The sequence below is a fragment of the Chelonia mydas genome, chromosome 3 (genome assembly GCF_015237465.2).
Source record: "Chelonia mydas isolate rCheMyd1 chromosome 3, rCheMyd1.pri.v2, whole genome shotgun sequence".
NCBI classification, from domain to species: domain Eukaryota; kingdom Metazoa; phylum Chordata; order Testudines; family Cheloniidae; genus Chelonia; species Chelonia mydas.
This window is the reverse complement of record NC_057851.1, coordinates 167895116-167917705: the sequence shown is the minus strand read 5'-3', so window position 1 is coordinate 167917705 and position 22590 is coordinate 167895116. Positions and strand designations below refer to the sequence as shown.

At 44.4% G+C, this 22590-nt stretch overlaps 2 protein-coding genes across 9 annotated transcripts in view; both read right to left on the bottom strand.

Annotated features, from left to right (window-relative positions):
* The window catches only part of LOC102933386 (cytoplasmic dynein 2 light intermediate chain 1), a 116703-nt gene extending 115001 nt beyond the window's left edge, over positions 1 to 1702 (bottom strand). Inside the window, exon 1 of one of the 3 annotated variants that reach the window (XM_043543769.1) lies at positions 1456 to 1702. In XM_043543769.1, the coding sequence (XP_043399704.1) occupies positions 1456 to 1469 (14 nt within the window). In that variant the 5' untranslated portion in view covers positions 1470 to 1702. The remainder of the gene's footprint in view (positions 1 to 1455) is intronic. The other 2 variants (XM_043543772.1, XM_027824928.3) reach the window with 2 other exon arrangements.
* A 2760-nt stretch (positions 1703 to 4462) lies between these two features.
* Positions 4463 to 22590, bottom strand: part of PLEKHH2 (pleckstrin homology, MyTH4 and FERM domain containing H2) — a 121593-nt gene continuing 103465 nt past the window's right edge. For all 6 annotated transcript variants that reach the window (XM_037895832.2, XM_037895828.2, XM_037895830.2 and 3 more), the window contains 3 exons: positions 20593 to 20676; positions 12080 to 12217; positions 4463 to 10946 (listed from right to left, as the gene is read on the bottom strand). In XM_037895832.2, coding sequence (XP_037751760.1) covers positions 10764 to 10946; positions 12080 to 12217; positions 20593 to 20676 — 405 coding nt within the window. In that variant the 3' untranslated portion in view covers positions 4463 to 10763. The remainder of the gene's footprint in view (positions 10947 to 12079; positions 12218 to 20592; positions 20677 to 22590) is intronic.

Genomic DNA, 22590 nt, shown 5'->3' with positions numbered 1-22590 from the left:
TGGCCCCACAAAGTCATGAGACCTCCTTGTCAACCTCCTCCTAGCCCTGGCCAAAATGGCCATCTACAAAACCAGGGAGAGGAGGTTGGTCGACGGGGTTTCCTGCAACTGTGGGGCCTATTTCCATTCCTCAATCCGTTCACGCATCCGGGCAGAGTTCCTCTGGGCAGCGTCTGCTGGCTCCCTTGACACCTCCGAGGAGCAGTGGGCACTGTCCGGGGTTCTCTGCTCAGTGTCCCCGTCTAGTTCCCTTCGTTTAGCCCTGTGACCACACTCCCGTTCCTGTTATCTCCTTAGTTTTCCCACGCAATTATTTGGTATCCCGGACCTGTGGATCCTCCCCTTAGGCTGGGGGGAGGTCCTTTAGCAGTGGGTCGGCAGAAACTTCCTGGACCCCCGTCCACTTCCTGGATCCCAACAGGACAAGTTGTGCACAGGCCCGTCTACCCACGCTAGCTTGAATCAAGCTAATGTAACAACAGCAGTGAAGACAATGCAACATAGGCAGTATAAGCCCGAGTTTGCTAGCCCACTCTGAAGCCTGTGCTGCACAGTCAGCTCCCTGCACTAGCTGGATTCAAGGTAGCTCAAGAAAGCTAGCCTGGGGCACAGCTGTGCAGACATATTTCTACACTAAGTAATTGAAGACACTTCCAAAAGCAACTGTGGCAGCCTGTCTACATATAATGCTGAAGTTTGGGTTTCCTCAAAGTCCTCCAGGTGTTCTAGCAGCTCCTATCACAAAGTATGAAGTCTGGGGTCAGGGCACTTCCCCGCTGGGCCTTTATATGGAAGCTGGCCGCACACGGTGATGATGGTGACCTTAACATCTGCGAAAGGCTCACAGGCCTACATTTTCAAAAGATTAGCGATTTCTGAGGGTCTGTCCTAAACTGCCCTAAAGCAGCCTGCGTTTCAGGAAGTGCTGAGTACCCGTCCCACGCCGGGACCCCCACGCTGCTCGCTTTGAAAACGTGGGCCGTGACGGCAGAGCCTCTTCACTCGGATTTCACTGGCCCGCTGTGTCTTCCTGAGCCTGCTGGAGGAGAAAACAAGCTCCCAGAAGCCTCCCTCCATCCCACCGCTGTCACAGCCCCTCTGGCCGGACGGGAGGGGCCCGGCGGCGGCTCCATCTCTGTACCTGCAAAGCACCAACCTCCCCGGGGCCCGGGGGGTGCCAGCTGGGCGCCCAAAGGGAACGGGCGCAGAGGGGGTCTCGCTGCAACCAGCCCCCCCCTCCCCCCGAGCGGTGCGAGCCCCCCGGCTCTGCCGCGGGCAGGAATAGCGGGGGGGGGCGGCTGGCGGCGAAGACCCAGCCCCTCACAGCGCGGCCCGGCACGGGGCAGAAGGTGCTGGACGGAAGGGGAGACAGCGGCTGAATGGATAGAGGTGCCGAGCCCCCAGCCTGTACCGGGGGTCCTGGGGGGAGTAACGCGGCCGCCGCCGCCTCGTTACCTGGGTTTGGGCATCGCTGCTCAGGGGCCGCCGGGGGTCTGGGGGCGCTCTGACCTCGGGCCCAGCTCCTGGTCACCATGGGAACCACGCAGCTGCTGACATAGGACGCAGGAGCATCATGGGAGTTGTAGTTCGGGGGCGGTCGTTGCCTCCCTCAGCTCTATGGGGCCCCTCAGAGCCTGGGAATACAGGCAAGAGGCAACCCCCCGCTCTCTGACACACACACTTCCCCTGCTTGAGTCCAGTCTCTCCCCAGCCCAGCCTTCGGGGCTTGCCCACCTTTCAGCCATGCCAATCAGTGTGGGGGCTGGACTGGATTGGGAGCCCTTCCCTCGGGCTGCTGCAAAGAGGGTTGGTCTACATTAAAATTTAGGTCGACCTAGCTAAATTGCTCAGGGGGTGTGAAAAATGTCACACCACAGCTGGGCAGCATGATTAGGTCCATCTAACTCCTACCCTAGAGGCAGCTAGATAGGCAGAAGAATTCTTCCATTGCTCTAGTTACTGCTTCTCCAGGGGCTGGATTTACTATAGCAATGGAAAAGCCCCTTCTGTAGCTGCAGTGTAGTGTAGCCATGCCCTGAAACACTCCCTTCATCTACCACACACATGTTGTTTCCCTTCCCTGTGTCTTTTTTCACATCTCCCTGACTCTTCATTTGTGTTTCTCCCTGGGAGCCAGGACTGCCCTAAACAACATCCTTGGAGACAGGGGTGAACATCTCAGTGGATGTCATTTTAGCTACCAGAACAGCTGAGAGGCAGCAGAAGTCAGACATCCAGGATTTACATTTAAGCAGGGATAACTGCTGTAGATCAAGGCCACTGTTTACTCTACTCCCGCTGTTGTCTTATTCAATAACCTTTATCTGAAATTTTTACTGAATAAAGTTAGCATTTTTAAATTTTACTTTTTCTGTTTTTAAAACATATTTTCACTGATTAGAAATGAGCTGCACCTGTTCCTCTTCCTCAAAGATTATGCAGCTCACTGAATAGTGCTTCTTAATTATTAGTAGTCTTTGACCCATCTGATCACTCAAGTATCTTGCTACTGTAAATACCCTCATTATCAACATAGAAGAATCATAGATGACAGGTTGGAAGAGACCTCAGGAGGTCATCTAGTCCAACCCCCTGCTCAAAGCAGGACCAACCCCAGCTAAATCATCCCAGCCAGGGCTTTGTCAAGCCAGGCCTTAAAAACCTCAAAGGATGGAGATTCCACCACCTCCTTAGGTAACCCATTCCAGTGCTTCACCACCCTCCTAGTGAAATAGTTTTTCTTAATATCCAACCTAGACCTCCCCCACTGCAACTTGAGACCATTGCTCCTTGTTCTGTCACCTGCCACCGCTGAGAACAGCCTAGCTCTATCCTCTTTGGAACCACCCTTCAGGTAGTTGAAGGCTGCTATCAAATCCCCCCTCACTCTTCTCTTCTGCAGACTAAATAAGCCCAGTTCCCTCAGCCTCTCCTCATAAGTCACTTGCCCCCGCCCCTTAATAATTTTCATTGCCATCCGCTGGACTCTCTCCAATTTGTCCACATCCCTTCTATAGTGGGGGGCCCCAAAACTGGACGCAATACTCCAGATGATCAACATGGTCAAACTCTTCCTCTGTGTTTTATTTTCACTAAAGATAGCACAGTGATACCAGTCATACAAAAAACTTTACTTTCAGGGAAAATTTGACCCACATATCTATATCTATAAAAATTGGTAATGGCGCATAGAAAGTGTTTGCTGTCCAATGTCTCCTACCTGAATAAGTAGATAATGCGATAATTTCTACGCTCAGTTTCACTTGGTTCACAAAAATCAGCTGCTATTGCTGTTGGTGATAGTAATAACCTGTCTGCAACTATAGTGTGAGACAGTTCAACACTGTGTAGCATTCAACAATTTTGGTTTTTTAGCCATTTATTCCTGTGAAGTTACTTCTTGTAAAAGGTTCTGAACTGGACAGCCCTGAAGACTGGAATTCTCTTTAATTAGAAAACTGGTTCCACACAGGCAACGTTGAGAATGAAAGCTTCCTGTCAGCAAGAGCAATGGTTTTTTTTCTTATGTGAATTAGTTAGACCACTAAACTCATGTCATACAGAGCACTGAATAGACACCAAATGATAGGAATTTTTGATCGCTATTAAACTGAATTGGCTTTGAACTGACAACTTGGAGGTGAAAGGTTCTCTGATTAGGCTGTTAGAAAAGCGTAGACCAAGAATTTAAAAACTAGTGTGATGAATGTCCAACTTGATATGCTTTATAGGGACTTGATTTTTAGAGGGGGATGCTGTGCATTTTCTGCAGATCAGTCCCCTTTGAGCTGTTTCAAGTTAGGCACCCAAAAACAGAAGCAGACAAAAATCACAAGTCACTTTTGAAAATCATGGCTATAATCCATGTTTCAGAAAAACAAAATAGTTAAACTGAAGAAAAGGGCAGGAATGAGTAAGCAAATGCATCAATATAGGCTTGGCAGAATTCAATTTTTATCTTTATAATTTTGTTGGCTAGTATCAATGTTTATTTTTAAGCACTTTTTTCTATTTTTATTGATTTTAAATTTCAAAGTTGTGGGAAGTTAGCGGGGATGAGACAATGAGAGTTCAGATAATTAATGACTGTGTAGATAGTTGGATTCAAAGACTTAAAGCTTTATAATCATTAAAACATAAACTGTCAACATCATATGTCAAAATATACAAACTAAATATCCTTAAATAAAACTCTAAGTTCTCAAAAAGCATTTTTCTTACTTTGCCTATCTGTAAATTACAATTATCGATGGAAATATTTTGTTGGTTTTGTGTGTTCAGTGAAATCCATTTTTACTGACATTTACTTGATAAAAATCTAATCCTTCCAAGCCTACATAAATACCAGTAGCATTGTTTTTAGCTTAATGTTACCTATGCGTTAGAAGTGTTTTCCCCAGATACTTAAACCTCCTGGTTCTCAAGATAACATCCTAACACTGGAATGAGTGAAATAAGCAGGTTTTTAGATAGAACTATATTTATTGCAAAGGAATAAAACATGATTTGAACGAACATGAGAAAATGTTATAACTATAATTCTTCATACAACATTGTTCTCTAGAAAAAGATATATACAGTACTTCACTTTTTAACAACAACCAACAAACAAAACAAAAAACTCCCCTAGCAGTTGCATAGAACTAGCACCATTTAAGGAAATAATTGCTCTTTCTTAAACATGATTAGATCTGTGATTTACATGGTCATGTAAAACATAAACATTGTTTCCCTTACATCAAAACTATATTTTTAGTGTAATTTTACCAACTTTAGATGACGTGTAAGATTTTGTAGGCTTAGCAAAAGGCTTCAATAGTTTAAATTTCTTTGTTTAATATCCACTATATTCTTAGGACCCATAAAGCTTATGTGACTTGATATTTAAAAAAAATTAAAACCAGTATGAAATAAATGTCACTCTAACATTTTGTTTGCCATCATTTTGATGGGTTTGCATAAGAATCTGACCGATCTCTTTGGTAGTTCCCTTATTTTTAGAAGGCTTTAAAATTTATATAAAAATACCTTATACAAAAAGTGAGTGCTAAATATACTTAAGAATAAATACAAATACTCTACACATAAATTAAATGTGCTGCAATTACTAATTCATGGTCAGAGCTACAAGTTACATTTCAACATACTGGTAAATTACACATACAATTATTGTTTTTCCAGTAGGTTCAGTAAGATATACTAGAGATTTTTAGATAGCCATGTTATTCCCCTCTCCTTTTTAAATGGCTATTTTTGTATTAAATAAACTAGTCTCTGACACAAAAAGCTTCAAAAGGAGCTACAATGAGGTCACCGTTAAACTGTGCTCTTGAACCAATACTAAGTGTTCAATAGTGTTTAGAGGAGTGGGTTAGAAACCACTGCCAATGGTTATGCTTGCATCATGTAAAGTTACTCCAGTGAAATTGCTCTGTCATCTGATAAATATGTGGGATTCCCACTGAAGTCAACGGGACTTTTGCCATTGACTTCAATGGGGCCAGATATTTACCCCTGAAGTAAGAAAACACAAGGATGTAAAATGGTCCAAGCTGAAGGATTCCCATAAAAATAACAATACCTTCTTCCCCTGAGAATGTCTCAAGGTTTTGGAGTCTGTGTACACACCCAAATCCAAAAAGAAAGTTCACCTCCATCCTGCATAAAAACAATTTAATCATGCCTGTGTGGCTGAAACCAACCTGCATTATAGCTATATTACTAATATATGTTACTACCCTGTACATCTGTAATATGTTGAACCAAACAATGATATAACACAGTTGGCACAATTATTCCCCCACGCAGCATATTTAGCTATACAGATGACCCATATAATATTTGGCCAATATTGATCTACAATCAATGCTCAAAGTGGGGAACTATTGTGGAGCTGCAGCACAAGTCTGAACTGAGAAGCAGGATGTAGGGGTAATGACAAAGGTGAAAGTAAGCCGGTCCAGTCTGGCGTACCAGTAAGAGTCGGTACACCGCCAACCGTACCAGCAGGTCCCTGGGCTGTTCCCTGGGCTGGGACTAGGAGTAGTGGGGAAGTAGCTAAACAGTAGACTGTAGTCACCACTAAGAGAAGTGGCTTGACAGGGACTACAGAGACATCCCGTGGAAGTGGGGAAGCACAGAGTGCAGCACAGCCAGAGGGCTGTATCACAAAGAGGACACCTGGGCGTGACATGGTTCCCTGGAGCAGAAGTGAAGAGGGTGCACTGGCTAGAAGAGCTGATCCCTGGGATATCCAGCAGGGGATGCCACAGTGGTGAGTCGCACCCTATCACACAGGGTAATACAGAGGCAGGAGAGGTACTCCAGATCCATTCAGTGAGGAGACATCTTGTTGAACAGGTGTATTTTTCATGAAAAATTAGATCTTTGTTCTGTAAAGCCAGCCAGCTTTACAACTGACTGTGTTTTGGGGGAAAAACCTACTTTATTAGACAGAAAGGGTAACTATTTATAAGTGTAGGCCCTCGTTAGTGTTTTATGATTTTGTTTGTATTGTAACTATTTGTTTCCAACACTTTCTCTTATTTCTAACAGAATCTCTATTCTTTCTTAAATAAACTTTCTTTTGTATCAGTACAAATCCTGTGTGTTATACAGGAGTGGTGGTTTAAGGTAAACTGGGGTAACACTGTTCCTTTGGGAGCAGAAGATCTGAGCTTTCTGTGAGTAGCCAGTGTCAGGGGTTGGCTATCATAGGGGAATGCTTCAAGGAGACTGGGGGAGGGGGCACCTCAACCTGCAAGGCAAAGACAGAGCTCACATAGCCCGGAGGAGAGTGCTTGAGTGGCTGAGAGGCTGGTGGTGTTAGGTAGCTAACACCCAGTTACCATAGGCAAGACTTCCTCCAGCTAGAAAGAGGGGTAACAAGGTGACTCACAGTCTTGTTACCCTGAGAACCATCACACCCTGAAAGGAGAGTCATTTTTGAAGTTTGGCTGGAAGGCTGAACTCACCTAACCAAGCAGAGGGAAACTGTGGTAGTAGCTACCCCTGTAAAATGATAAATAGGTAAATTACTGCTTGCAAGGGGTGTCAAATATTAAACAATATAGATTTTAAGAGGTGTCTTTCAAAAGACAGAGAAGAAGAGAAATACAGAAACTCCTCACTTAACGTTGTAGTTATGTTCTTGAAAAATGTGACTTTAAGCGAAATGATGTTAAATTAATCCAATTTCCCCATAACAATTAATGTAAATGGGGGGGGGGGGGTGTTAGGTTCCAGGGAAATTTCTTTTTGCCAGACAAAAGACTACACACACACACACAGTACAGGTTTTAAACAAACAATTTAATACTGTACACAGTGATGATGATTGTGAAGCTTGGTTGAGGTAGTGGAGTCAGAGGGTGGGATATTTCCCAGGGAATGCCTTACTGCTAAATGATGAACTAGCAATTGGCTGAGCCCTCAAGGGTTAACTCATTGTTGTTAATGTAGCCTCACACTCTACAAGGCAGCACGAATGGAAGGACGGGAGACAGCATGGCAGACAGAGACACACACCCTGTGTGTGAGAGAGAGAGATGCGCATTTCCGCTTTAAGTACACCGACACCACTCTTAAGTACACTACCTTGTTAAGTTAATCAGCAAGCTGAGACCGCAGCAGCTGCTGCCAGGAAGCTCCCTCCATCCTGAGCCCTGTCGTGTGTCCCCCCTGCTCTATGGAGATGGGGTAAGCGGGGTGCAGGAGAAGGGGGGAGGGGAACACCCTGACATTAGCTCCCCTCTTCTCCCTCCCCCCCACGTCCCGCCCCCCAGCAAGCAGCAGGCTCTGGAGAGCAGCTCCAAGGCAGAGGGCAGGAGCAGCACATGGCAGTGAAGAGAGGGACAGCTGAACTGCTGGCAACTGATAGCCTGCTGGGCGGCTGCTGCACAGGGAACTTAGGGGAGCGGGAAGCTGATACGGGGGCTGGCGGTCCACCCTGGTTCCAAGCCCCCACCAGCTAGCAGCAACAGGATGCTCTTCCTGCAAGCAGTGGACAAAGCCGGCGGCTGCCAAAAGACATTATAAGGGAGCATTGCACAACTTTAAACGAGCATGTTCTCTAATTGATCAGCAACGTAACAACGAAACGACGTTAATCGGGATGACTTTAAGTGAGGAGTTACTGTATTATAACACTGTTCTTCAGATGTACTAAGACATACTGACTAAGAATCTGTATGAAGGTTCAAAATGCTGTGTAAGGACAAAGTGGAGAGACCAACTGGTTAGATATTGTCACTGGAGTGTGACAGGGATGCATCTTAACACCTCTCCTCTTCTGCACTGTGATGGATTATGTGGTATGAAAAGCAACATCAAGGGAAGATACAGGAATTATATGGAGTAAAGGAAAACTTCAAAATTTCAATTTTCCAGATGACATTGCTCCACTGGACATAGAAGATGATACTATGTAAAAGACCACTATTAATATCAAATGTGAGACCACCGAAGTAGGATTAAGAATAAGCCAAAAGAAAATGAAAGTCATCGAAAGACAAGTCGGTAATGATAGTGCCTAAGTGATCAACAGTGAAGAATATGGCATGGTTAATGAGTTTTTGTGTATCTTGGAAGTACAATTAGTTCTAATGGCCGACTCCATAAGGAGGTGAAAGCAAGAACTGGGAAGACAAATGGAGCCTTTTTGAGACTGGCAAATATCTGAAGAAAAAAGGAGACTGATACAAGAACCAAGATAAAGTTATACAATGCCGTTGTGATACCCACATTATTATATGCTTCTGAAACTTGGCAAATGCTAGGAACCCAAAACAGAAAACTTAAAGCATTCCAGCAGAGAGGCTTGTGAAGAATACTTTGTGTCCACTGGTGGGATAAAGTAACCATTGCTGATGTGTTACAAAGGACTGGCCAGCAAGCTGTAGAGAGAATGATTTGAGACAGAAGGCTGAAGTGGTTTGCACATGTAGAGCCCTGTTTTGTGGTTAGAACAGAGCTCTGGATTTCTTTAATAGGTTCTATCTTCTCTTCAAAATAAAAAATTGCTCTTCTTGCATAATATCACTAACAAGATGAGAGGAATTCCTTGACATTCATTACTAAGACACTGATCCTAAAAATACTTATGGTTATGTGTGGCTTATTGACCTCAATGAGACTATTCACATACATAGAATTAAGCACGTGTTTCCTTGTAGAACTGGGTTGCAGGGGGCCGATCCTGCACTTTTTACTTAATGTCAATGCGGGCTTTGCCTGTGTAATGACTCAGCTAGTTATTCTCAGTTAATAGTTTCCAGGTCAGAGCTTTAACCTTCTACAGCATTTTGTTAATGGTGTTGAAGCCATGGAGACCAGTGGATTTAGCAGGATTTAGAAGGTGTTCAGAAGAATTAGGTGTCTTATTAAGTGCTTTGTAGCACCCATGCTATGAATTCAGCTTTCAATCTCTTTCTCCAGTTTTTAAAAATAGAAGAATGGAAATTATGTCCTTTATAATCTGGTCTCAGTCCTTCAGGAATATAAACTCTGCCTTGTGTAAGGGGCAAGCACCATGAGATGGATTCCATACTTTTTTTAAAGTGATACCATAAACAGAGATTATTAATCTTCAGAGGTTACAAATACAGCATTATAACATTACTCCAGGTTCTAGAATAAGCCATGAGGGATAAAACTCATGTTTAAGTGATAAATGTCCTTGATAACTAGTATTAGTGGCAACAGAAATTAAGAAATATATCTACAAGGTCAATGGTTTGTTTGAATTGAATCTCTTAAATGTTTTTCTAGTGGGCAAGAGACTCTCATACTAATATTATGGTGTGAAATGCATGGATTAAATATGAAGAATACTAAAACAATGACAAGTAGAACACTTTCTTGTATTAGGCTTATATTTACAAAATACTATGCTATACTACTGATACGTACAGTATACATATCACACATTTTATGAAGTCTGTCTCCAAGTTTACATGTACCTATTCATGTAAGTGCTTTTTACATTGTGTTTGTGGTTTGAATTCTAACTTACTCATTTCTCGACTATGTTATTTAAAGAAGGGAAAAAACTAGCAGGCCAAACTGATTTTTAAAAGAATATATACACTGGTTTTTTTAAATATCCACTATGTTTTGTACAGCATATGCCCAATTTAGATTTAGAAAATCAAAAAGAAGAATTGTGTATAAACTATCAGCCCATTGCTGGGGATCACACAAGTAAACTGTTGTATAAGAGAAGACATTTATAATAAATTATAAGATGTATGATCAATGATGTGCTGCCAATACTTTTTTAAAAGGGCTTTCACAAAAATGTCCCCTTTTAGACTGTGTCCTGGGGTGCTTGTATTGCAGACAAGAAGGCATGAGGGAGTGGAAAGTACATGTATGCTTTCTCATAACCAAGGTTATGCAACTTGCATAATTTGAAAAATAAGGGTGGAGAGGTGAAGACATTGTCCTCCCTGCGGAAATGTCTTTAAAATCCCTGACACTTACTGAAATCATTTCAAAGACCAACTCCCCACCCACAAAAGAACCCTCTTCAGAAATGTGTTCAGAAATGGGGTGAGCTTCATCTGATAGGGTAATCACCCCACCTGCAATTTGTCTGCAGAGTTTTAACAGGGAACTCTTTAACTAAAATGAATGGAAACCAGTCCACCTTTCTTGGCTTGTGTTACAAACTAGCATATGACGTATATCTGGCACATCCAGAGATGTTCAGTCAATATAGGAAGCATACCATAAGCATACATTTTCACAGGTATCTGTTCCTTTCATAACAAAGTAGGACCTTTGGTTGGTCTGCTGTTCGAAAGAAGCGGCTGACTCCCCGATTCCTTGGTTTTCTGTCCTGTTTGAGGTGAGAGTAGTGCTGGAGCAGAGAGATGATGAGCAGCCCCCTTTTGCTGAGGGAAGTGGTTAATATAGCTGGCAATCAGTAGAGTGATCTCAAGAATCTGTAACAAGAAACTATACACTATAATATTTTTCCAGATACAGATAACTTGTGTTTTGACCCTGAAGAAATAGCTAAGTTTTTAGTGAGCGACTGACATTATCTTTTTATAAAAGTTCTTATATTTTATCAAAGAAATTATAGATGGGAAAAATACTTGTTAGGGTTATGGTTATCTTGCCTATCTCTCTGCCAATACAGGATTACTCCCTAGAGTAAGTACATGGAGTGTTTTGTCCTGCACAATTTTAAATGATTCAAGCAACACAGTTTCCACCATTTCTTTAGGAGAAAGTTTTACAGACTAATACATGTCTCTTAGGGAATAATTTTACTTCATGCAGCCTAACTTTTCCTATGCAGTGTTGTATGTCTCCTGCACAAGTCTTAAAGAAGCAGTCCAGATGGCCTGACGCTCAGGTGGCTGTGGGGTTTTCTTCAAAGATCTGGGAGGCTGTGCACCATGCCTTCTCCATGGAACCGCCAAAAAATTCCCCTTTAAAGGGATGATTTGATAGAAAATCACTGTTTCTTGAACTGTTTGACATATACCTGTGCATATTTCTATGAAGAGACACAATTTTGAACTGAAGTTATATGCAGGAAACTATGATCCTACTGGTAGGTTGTTCTGGCTTATAGACACTAGAGTTTCACTCCTTAGTCACAGCTGAAATTCTGGTTTTATTTGTTTTGTTCATGCTGGTAGGCAATATTAGTAGTGAGAGAGAGTCTAGACTAATATTACCAAAAGAGTTCCTTAGTCCTAGAATTTTGGAGAAGTGTATAAACTTTTGGAAGGCCATCATAAAATACAGACATTGCTTTAATGGGGACCCAAACATTTTTTTAAAATTGCAGCTATACTGATTTTTAGGCACTGTATATACTTCCTGTCTTTTATCTCCCTAATTGTCCTTATCTGTAAAGTCTGGAACTCTGGGGGAAGGGTCATTAAAACAAGAAAATTGACTTTTATGTTTTTAATTGCTTCCCCCTTTAAATTCATTATGCAAAAGCTAATAACCGGAGGATGTTTTGAACAGCAGGTGCTTCACCTTGTGCATATACACAAGGGTACTTAAGTACAAAGAGGCAACAGACACTGGAAATGATTTCAGCTAGTGTACCAACCTTTGGTTTTGCCATGGCAAAAAGGAGTTTTTCGTTTGGCTTGTCTTTTGACTGAGCATTGTTAACTACCAGCATAAAGTCATCTTGGTAGCCTCCAAAGGTCATCAGACTTTTGTGTACATATGTAACTATTAATCGCTTTAAAGAAAGAACAAAGGAAAAAACAGTTTCATGTATACAGAAAAATACAGAGAAAAAGACTACAGTGAATACGTCTTCAAACATAATGACTCATCTGATTTCAAAATACTGTTTTCAGCCCCTTTTGTAGAATTTTGAATCTAATTGCAAATTATGTGCCTGTTTCCCTCAGGCCTTCATTGTGAGAGACTTCTGCTTCCATGAGTGGCCCTGTTTCTAATTAATGTAATATATATTTAGTTTAATGGTTACAATTTTTGAGTCTGGACTCAGGCACACAACTTACATGAGAAATGAAAGGCCCCATCCGACTCCCATTGAAGTCAATGTTAAGAGTCCCATTGGGAGTTGGATCAGGCTCTAAAGAAGTTGAATCTCAGGGCCCATACTTTCAAAAAGGATTTCAATCCAATCTTTGTGAGTACAAGTGATACAATTCACATTGGCAAAACCCTTTGTGCTCACAAATGGGGATAAAATCGGTGCTTTGTTCACAGAACTAATAGTGCACAAAACCTTCTGCATGGAGAGAAGCAGCACACTTTGAATTTTTGGCCTGTATTATTCAATACACAACACTGGACATGTAGCTGTTGAGTCACTGCCATTGTTGTGCTGATTCCGACCTAATATTATATCAATCAATATGGATAGTGTTTCAATATAGATATCAGAGTAGCAGCTGTGTTACTTGTTGCACCTCAGAGACTAACAAATTTATTTGAACATAAGCTTTCGTGGGCTACAGCCCACTTCATCGGATGCATAGGGAACATATAGTAAGAAGATATTTATACCTACAGAGAACATGAAAATATGTACTGTGATACAGCATGGCCAGAGGGCAGTAGGAGAGTGTTGGAAGGGAGCCTTATTTCCTGTCGAGGGAAGAAAGTTTGCTATAAATTAATTAAAGCACCTGAAGCCAATTAGAGCACCTGAAGCCAATCACATGATAAAAACCCCCTGCTTCAATCAGATAAGAGGAGGAGTTGAAGCAGAGTGGATTGGTGTTAGAGCAGAGACCAGTTTGGAGGAGTTGAAGCAGAGTGGATTGGTGTTAGAGCAGAGACCAGTTTGGAGGAGCTGAAGCAGAGTGGATTGGCGTTGGAGCAGAGAGCAGTTTGGAGGGAAGCAGAGGAGAGTTTGGAGAAGTGCTGTGGTGGGCTAAGAAGACCAAGACCCTAGGTAAGGGGACACCTGCTTTGTGCAGAGGGAGGGCAGGAAGCCCCATAAGCTGAAGGGCAGGAGAGGGAAGTAGCCCAGGAGAAGGAACCGCTAGTTCTAGTGGTTTACCGCTATCCCTAGGGCCCCTGGGCTGGGACCCGATTAGAGGGTGGGCCTGGGTCCCTCCCTCTCCACTCCCCTCCTCTAGGACGCTAGTGGGGCAGTTAATACCCCAGTTGAGGGGCAAGAAACGGTGCCCTGAACCACCCCCCGCCCCCCAGAAGAGAAAGTGCGAGACCCATCATAGTAGTGCTGGCAATTTGCCACAGTACATTTTAAATTATCATGAGAAAAATATCTGTACAGTAATTTATTTTAATCTCCTGGGTACCAAACTCTTTTTTGCCCTTGTTTTTCAACTAGCAAAAAGGACCTCATCCAAACTGTAAAAGACAGGATTACCCTAACTTTTTCCCCCATTACATTTTGTGTTAAGTTTGCCTGCATTTTCCAAGAAGAGGTCAGAACCTCCACAGTGAGACTGCCCTCAGCTGCACCTGTTCAATACTGCTAACATCCTACTGAGCCAGCCAGGCTACCTGTTGGACCATCCTGCCTCATTGGCTGAGGAAACCTGCAGGCTGGTTCTGAAATCTATTAGCAGTAGCTCCCTGCTGCTCTATGCTCACACCCACAGTTTGTCTCCCTGTGTTTGTCTCTCCAAGCCCTGCTCCTGCTCTGCTCCTCCACAGCTCCAGCCCAAGGCCGGGTGCAGGACAGGTTCTGTTCCCATCCTGTTCCAGCCTCACTCCTGCCTCAGAAGAGATTATTCACCTTGTAAAGTAACTGAGGTTCTTCAAGATGGTTGTCCCTGTGAGTGCTCCACTTTAGCTGTGTCTATGTGCCCTGCACTTGTAATTGGAAATCTGTAGTAGCAGTGCCTGGTTGGGTCGTGCATGCACCGTCGCAGTCTCATGCTGCCTCAGTTCCTTCTCTACCACGGACAATCTAGCATGAAACGCCAAAGTAGAGGGGAGGAGAGAAGATAGTGAAGCACCCATAGGGACAACCATCTCAAAGAACCTTAGTTACTGCACGGGGTGAGTAACCTTCTCTTCTTCTTTGAGGAGTGTCTCTGTGGGTGCTCCATTTTAGGTGACTGTCGAGCAGTGCCCCTCCATGGAAGGGAGGGGTTTTGGAGTTCTGTTCATGATTGACCGTCAGTCCAAATAGAATGTCCAAAGATTACTGTTGCTCTATAGCAGATGTAGTCAATAGACAGACCATGAGCCAAATCCGGCCCGCCAGATGCTTTAGAACAGACCCTGAAATCTTTTCATTTACTTATTATCATTACTGTTAGGGCTTTTTATTATTAGTATCTCTGGAGGCTCGACCTTGATGATACCTTTGGCCAAGAAATTTGGACCTTTACAAAAAATAATTGACTACCCCTGCTCTATCGCATAGTGCTTTGTGAATTTGTGGGCAGATGCCCAAGTTGCTGCTCTGCAAATGTCCATAATGGGGACATTATTGAGAGGCTGTGCATGTTGAAAGTGCTCTGGTAGAGTATGTGCAGGCTCCCAATGGGGCTTGTAACTGATGTTTTTCATAACAAAAGTGGATGGGTCCTGATATCCATTTGGATAGTCTCTGTTTTGAGATGATGGCTTCCCCTTTTGATCATTCTATTAGAGACAAATAGTTTCGGTGATTTTCAAAAGGCTTTTGTTCTTTCAACGTAGAAGGCTAATGCTCTTCAGATGTCCATGGTGTGGAGTGATGCCTCTCTTTTGTCTGCATGCGGTTATGGAAAAAATGCAGGTAAATGGGTTGGTTTAAACGAAAAGGAGAGGCAACTTGTGGTAGAAATTTGGGGTGTGGTCTTAGGGTAACTTTATCTTTTAAAGAAAGTTGTGTATGGAGGATGTGCCATTAGGGCACCAAGTTCTCCCACACATCAAGCAGACATAATGGTGATGAGGAAAGCCATCTTCATCGATAGATGGAGTAATGAACACGTGGCTAGCAGTTCAAACAGCATTTTTATAAATCCACATAAGACTAGGCTGAGGTCCCACATGGGGTCCTTATTTTAGGGTAAGTGTTCTTAATGCCCTTGTGGAAGCATTTGGTTGTTGAGTGGGTGAATATGGTGACCCCATCCACCTGATTGTGGAAAGCTGTGAGAGCTGCAAGGTGTACCTTGATAGAGCTTGTGGAGAGTCCCAGTTTTTTAGTTCTAATATGTAATCCAATACTCTTGGTAAACAAGAGGTTGTTGGTATGATTTGTTTGCTCTGGCACCATATGCTGAACCGTTTCCATTTATGAGTATATGACTGTCTTGTATTTGATCTATGGCTGTTCAGTAAGATGTCTTTTACTTCCTCCGAGCAGGTTGTTTCATTTTCTCTCAGCCATGGAGTAGCCATGCCTTGAGGTGAGATATTGTCGGGTTGGGTTGGTGGATGTGTCCCACGACTTGGGAGAGGAAATGAGGTATTAGAGGAAGAGTTCGGGGTGGGCATGCCACTATCTTTAATAGGTAAGGGAACCATGTTTTTCTGGGCCACATAGGTGCTATTAGGATGACTTTTGATTTGTCCCTCCTGATCTTGTGTGTGACCCGGGTTAGGAGCAGGGTCATAGGAAATGCTACTCCTGGGGGAATTCTGGGCCACTGCACATGCACAGAATTTGTCTCCCACAGATGTCTTTGCTTCTCCGCAGAAAAATTGCTTTCTGACGGGTAAGCAAAGGGAAGCTGCAAGAGCAGTCCTGAAACCCTCTCCAGCAGTATATTTCAGGTGCCCAGGGCAGCCGACAGAGAGGTGGATCATTGTGGGGCAGGGGGCGGGACTGGGAAAGACCCGGCTTGTGGCTCCTACCCTGTGCCAGGCTCAGCTGCTAGTCCCGGTTGGGCTGGGGGGGACAGGACTTCCTCTTCCCCTGCACAGCATCCAGGGCCGTATCAGACTCACCTATAAATTTCTCCCCCAGCTGCAGGAAGCTCTGCAAGCTCTCCCCTTCCCCCAATACTTCCTGCACTCATCGCTCCTCAGCTCCAGGAGGAGGGATCACTGTTTAGGGAGCTGCTCCCCCATCCACCCAACCCCCAGACCCCCTTATATCCAGACCCGCCTGCCGAGCCTCACCTCCCCCGATGAGCCCCACTCCCCCTGCACCTGGACCACCTCAACGAGCCACCCCCACCTCCACCCTACCGAGCCCCAACCAGCTGCACATGGATCCCCACCCCACTGAGCCCCTCTCCCCCAGCATCTGGAACCCCCACTGAGCCCCCCACACCCAGACCTCCTGGCCGAGCTCTACCCCCCCACACTTAGCCTCAACCACCTTCAGCTGGACCCCCCTGTAGAGTCCCATTACCATTGCACCCAGAACCCCCCCAACAAGCCCTTGTGCTTCCAGATCCCCCACACCCAGATCCCCCACTGAACTGTCCACACCCAGATTGCCCCACACAGAACCCTCTCAACCCACAAATGTCGAAGGCTGGGTCGGGGTTTGTCTTTGCCTGTAGTGTTGGTCGTATTGCCTCTGTGGTTGTGTGTATGGTGGTGACCTGAATCTCTGCGCATTATACCTGCCCTGTTTCTTCTTATTTGCAGGTGTATAGCTGTCCAGGGATTTTAGCGTTGCCCTTGAATCTTACAGGGTATGAAGGGACTTATCTATTTTGGCTGCAGATAGTTTTGGGGCTTCAAAGGACAGGTCCTTGACTGTTTCCTCACCTCTGTCAGGAACCCCGAAAGAGGGAACCATGATGCATGGTGCATGACCACCGATGTTGCAATGGAGCCTGCTGCCATGTCTGTGGAGTCAAGTGAGGCCTGCAGTGCTGTCCTGGCCATAGGCACTGACTCTGTGGGTGCTCTGGGGCTGGAGCACCCATGGGGAAAAATTAGTGGGTGCTCTGCACCCACCAGCAGCCAAGCTCCTCTCCCTACCTCACCTCCTCCTCCCCTGAGCACGCCGTGTCCCCGCTCCTCCACCTACCTCCCAGCGCTTGCTGCTGCCAAACAGCTGTAGCAAGCTTCAGGAGGGAGGGGGAAAGAGCAGGAACATGGCATGCTCAGGGGAGGAGGTGGGGCCAAGGCAGGGATTTGGGGAAGGAGTAGGAATTGGGGCAGGGAGGGGGCGGAGTTGGTGCGGGGACTTTGGGGAAGGGGTTGGAATGGGATCAGGGCAGGTCTGGGAGCAGAGGGGAGTTGAGCACCCACCGGCACCAGTAGAAGTCGGCGCCTATGAGTCCTGGCAATGAGATGACCTTCAGTAACGTTGGCCTTGAATTGCTCCTTTTTGTTTTCTGGTAAACTATCAATAAATTCTGACATTATGGAAAATATTGTGTGTATTTTGATAGCAGGGCTTCATAATTAACTATTTGAAACTGCAATGTTGCAGATGACTATGCCCTGCAACCAAAGAGGTCTAGCCTCTTCCATTCCTTGTCATATGGGGTTGTTCTGGTATGGTGTTGCCTTCCCCTCTCATTTATGTGTCCACCACTAAAGAGTACAGTGTGGGGTGTGTAAACAAGAACTCCATTCCTTTAGATGGTACATAGTATTTTTTCAGATCTTTTGCATGATGGAGGTGCTGTTGCTGAGGTCTGCCAGATGGTTTTTGGCAGGCTCCATGATAGCATCATTAATCGGTAGTGCTATCTTTGGCAAGGTAGATGTTTGAAACATGTCCAGTAATTTAAGTGGTGACTCAGGTACCTCCTCTAAGGATATATTCAGATGACTCCAGCCACCCTTTTGAAGAGCTCTTGGAATTGCATAAAGTCATCCCCTGTGGTGGGGGGGAGTGGAGGCATTATAGTTTCGTCCAGTGATGAAGATGATAGGTTCATCAGTGGTAAGGCTTCCTGGTCTGAAGTTTCCTCAGTTTGCTCCTGGGTTTCTGAGGATCCTGGTATGGGTGATGATGGAGAATGTGGTGCTCTTGATCTTGGTGGACTTGCAATATAGTGCCCTGTATGCTGCCCAGGGGTCCCAGTAGTGCCAATCTGATGGGAATGGCATGGGAGGTGGCACCCATGGGTGCCTGTACCAGCTAGGTGCCTCTGAAGATGAGTGGTGTCCTGTTTGGTGGGACTGTCCTGCTATTGGTGAGGAGGTGCATATATTTCCCCTTCATTCTTCATCCTCCTCATCATCACTGGAGAGAGGCAGAGCAGACCTAAGTGGAGTGGTCAGGTGTCTCGGTACAATCAAACTGGAGTGCTGTTGGTACCAAGGAGTGGGGATTTTGGTGCTGAAGAGACCAGTGGGTCTGTGTGTCTTACAAATTGCTGTGATAAAAGAAATGGCAGTTCTTATGTCGGTGTTACTGGTGGTACTGATATGTGACTTGTAGCCGTCGGTGCCGAGGGTCTTGTGCTATGCAGCGTAGGTACCACAGGCGGCACCACTGCATCACTCAGTGCAGAGTACCTCTTTAGCTCCATCGGTACCGTGGCAGAGGGTTTTACTTTGCCCTTTGAGCCTCCGGCAGAGCTTGCCTGCTTCGTGTCTTTTGCTCTCTGGGTACTCATGGTACCAGATGGTCCTGGTGTCTGAATCCAACGTACCTGGCGCCGTCAATACCAATGTGGTCTCGGCAGTAGGGGAGTGTTTTTTCTTAGCTGATTCCTGCGAAGGTGGAGTCTGAGCCCTCTTTTTTTATAGCCTTCCTGGGAAAAGGCTCTTTAGTAGGGGCTATTGTGCCAGGACCTTTATCTGAGGCAGCAGGAGAGGTGATGGTGCATGCATGATCCAACCAGGCATTGCTACAAACAACAAATCTCTGATTGCAAGAGCAGGGTGCATGGACATACCTAAAGTGGAGCACCCACAGGGACACTCCTCAAAGAACCAGCCCTGCTCCTGCCTTCCCCGACTCCTGGTAATCCGGCTCCGACCCTCAGCTCTGACTCTTGACTCCACCTCAACCCTGGACTCTGACTTCGGTCCTGACTGTTGGCTCTGATTCCTGACTTTGACTCGGTCTCAATCCTTGGCTTTGGTGTTTGAACTCCAAACAGTAGGCGTCACTCCCAAGTCCCACTCTGACCCCTAGGCCTGACGGCCTGTGACCTGGTCCATTGACAGGCCAACCTTACTGCTGAGGAACATAGTTGTATGTTAAGGAAGACTGAGCTGAACTTAAATTGGAGACCTTCAAGGATTGAGAAGGGTGTTGATGGAACACCACACTGCAGCCTCTATTTCCTCTCAATCTGCTTGATTGCTCTTCTCCCTCTTTCCATCCTTTAATATTTATTACATTTGTCTAATTCCTCTATACCGGGGCTTCAGCCCCAGGCCTCAGCAAGTTTAAGTCAGCCCTGGCAACCCCATTCAAATGGGGGTAGTGACCCACTTGGGGTCCTGACCCACAGTTTGAGAACCGCTGCTCTATACCTATCTTTAAATACAAAGGCAGGTTTAGAGAAAAAGTCTACATTAGTGCTATGTTATGTTAGAAATTTTAATTAAGTAAGAAAAATCAGTGTTAACATTCTGATAGCAACATTTAATTCTACACCTTTGGAAATTTGAATTAAAACAGGGAGCCTCTCAGGTACACAAGATTTACACCAGTGCCACTCCATTGATTTCAATGGAGTTACTACTACTTTACACCACTGTAAGTGAGAAAAGAATCAAGTCTTTAATTACATGATTGAACAACACAGGGCAATATGACATACTCAACAAATTGTATTCAACAAATACAAAGGGAATAATCATATTATGTAACTGTAAATGCATTTTTGTATCCCTTTGCATTAGTGCATATTGTCTGATGAGTGATCATTTAAATGAAAGCCTCAAGTGGGAAGAGTTCAGGTTGTTAAAGGAAATTCATAGATAAGATTCCTACATCATTTCATTTACTAGTTTGATAGAATATAAAATGTTTCCCTGAGAAAGATGATAAATACCAAGCAAAGTAATCAAGAGGTACTTCCACCATCATTACTAACGTAACCATGACAGTAAATTTAAAACATTTTATAGTAACAAACTTACGCTTTAAGAGACGGACTACACATCTAAGCATACAGGACCAATTTCAGCACTGGTGTAATTTCATTTAAATCAGTGGCAATACATCAGGAATGAATTTGGCCAATATATTCACTACTGAAATATATTTAAACTAAAACTATTTTTTTCTTTTACCAGAAAGCTGTATTCTAGAATGCTTATGCCATCTTCATGTACAACAAGCCATACGAAGGAACTCTCAAGTGTGGATGTTAGAGGCTACAAAAAGAGAAACATTCCATTACATGTTATAAATGGGGTTAGCTTTAAATAGTAACTTAATTAAAAGACTCAGACACTTTAAAATTTGTCAGATATCACACCAAAATATAAGGAAGCAGAAGTAATGCAAAGAAGTTAGGCTATATATCTTAGGATTGTCTGAAGGGAAATAAAAAATGAAAATGATATCACATCTTATTTACCAGACCTGTGTTGTGATTTGTGTGTCCAAGGGTGATGCATGACATGAACATTTATTTAGCTTATTGATTTTTAGGGTTTTTATTGCTTCAGAACTTCGGGGTCAATTTACCTATTATTCATGTCTCAATCAATACTGTCTTCTTTAGTAACGAAGTTGTGGGATGTTTAACACTAACTTAGATGCCAGTAAGGGAGAATCTGCTTGAAATTTATCCTGTACATTTAATTTCTATTAATGCTTCTAAGGACAAAAACCCAACTCCCATTTAAGTCTTTAATAGGAGTTGAAGCAGACCCAAACAGTATTAATTTAAAAAGGCTGCTTCAAAACAAGGTGAAAGGTAGCGAGAGGATGCTGTGTGGAGTGACATTAGAATGCAGGGGAAACATGGGCTAGATATTATTAGGATTTACTTATTATTAATCCAAGCAGTAATTGTTTGTTTGAAAAGTGTGAATTAGGAGTGCTTTGTTCCAAGTGGGCCTTGAGTGATTGATTACAGGGAAGGCTTTGAGCCGGAGCAACTGCTTTGAGCCAGCAGCCTTATAAAAAAGCAGCCAGTTATGAACCGAGTGAGCTGTGAACAGAGGAGAGGCAAACAGAGGGATTTTGCCTGGGGAGTTCCCAGAGTTTTTTTGCCTTTCAGGCTTCTGTGAGCAGTAATTACAGCATCTGAAGAGGCTCTTAGAAGGAAGACAATATGGCTAGTGAGCAATCAGCTGTTGTGACCTGCACAAGATGTGCCATGTTTATCTTTCTTCCAGAGGATAGAAGCAACTTCATCTGTACAAAGTGCAAGCTGGTTTCTATATTGGAAGAGAAGGTTAAAGGACTAGAGACCCAAGTATCAACCCTGCATTGCATTAGAGAAAATGTAGACTTTTTGGATCGAAGTCAGCCTTTGGTACTGCCGGCCCAGCATGCTGAAGAATCAGAGAAGGCATTGCAGAATGGGGAAGAAAATTGGCAGCATGTGACCTCCAGAAGAAAGAGGAGAACCCATGTACCCCCAGTGCAGATAGAGGTTAGAAATCCTTTTCAGGCTCTCTGCACAGGTACTATGGTGGAGCATGGTTTGGAAGAGTCATCTGAGGGAAGGGATCAGAAGGAAACCCCATCTACCAGAAGGCATGGGATGCATTGCCCTAGGGATGGGGGTTCCATGATCACTACTCCCAAGAGGAGGAGATGGGTGGTGGTGGTCAGGGACTCCCTCCTAAGGGGGACAGTCATCCATCTGCTGTCCAGACTGGGAAACTTGAAGCGTGCTGCTTGCCTGGAGCTAGAATTCAGGATGTGACAGTGTGTCTGCTGAGATTGATCAAGCCCTCCGACTGCTACCCCTTCCTACTTCTCCACGTGGGCACCAATGATACTGCCAAGAATGACCCTGAGCGGGTCACTGCAGACTACGTGGCTCTGGGAAGAAGGATAAAGGAATTTAAAGTGCAAGTCATGTTCTCATCCATCCTCCCTGTTGAAGGAAAAGGCCCAGGTAGGGACTATTGAATTGTGGAGGTAAATGCATCGTTGCACAGGTGGTGTCAGAGAGAGGGCTTTGGATTCTTCGACCATGTCATGTTCCAGGAAGAAGGATTGCTAGGAGGAGATGGGATCCATCTAACGAAGAGAGGGAAAAGCATCTTTGCGGGCAGGCTTGCTAACCTAGTGAGGAGGGCTTTAAACTAGGTTTGCTGGGGGTTGGA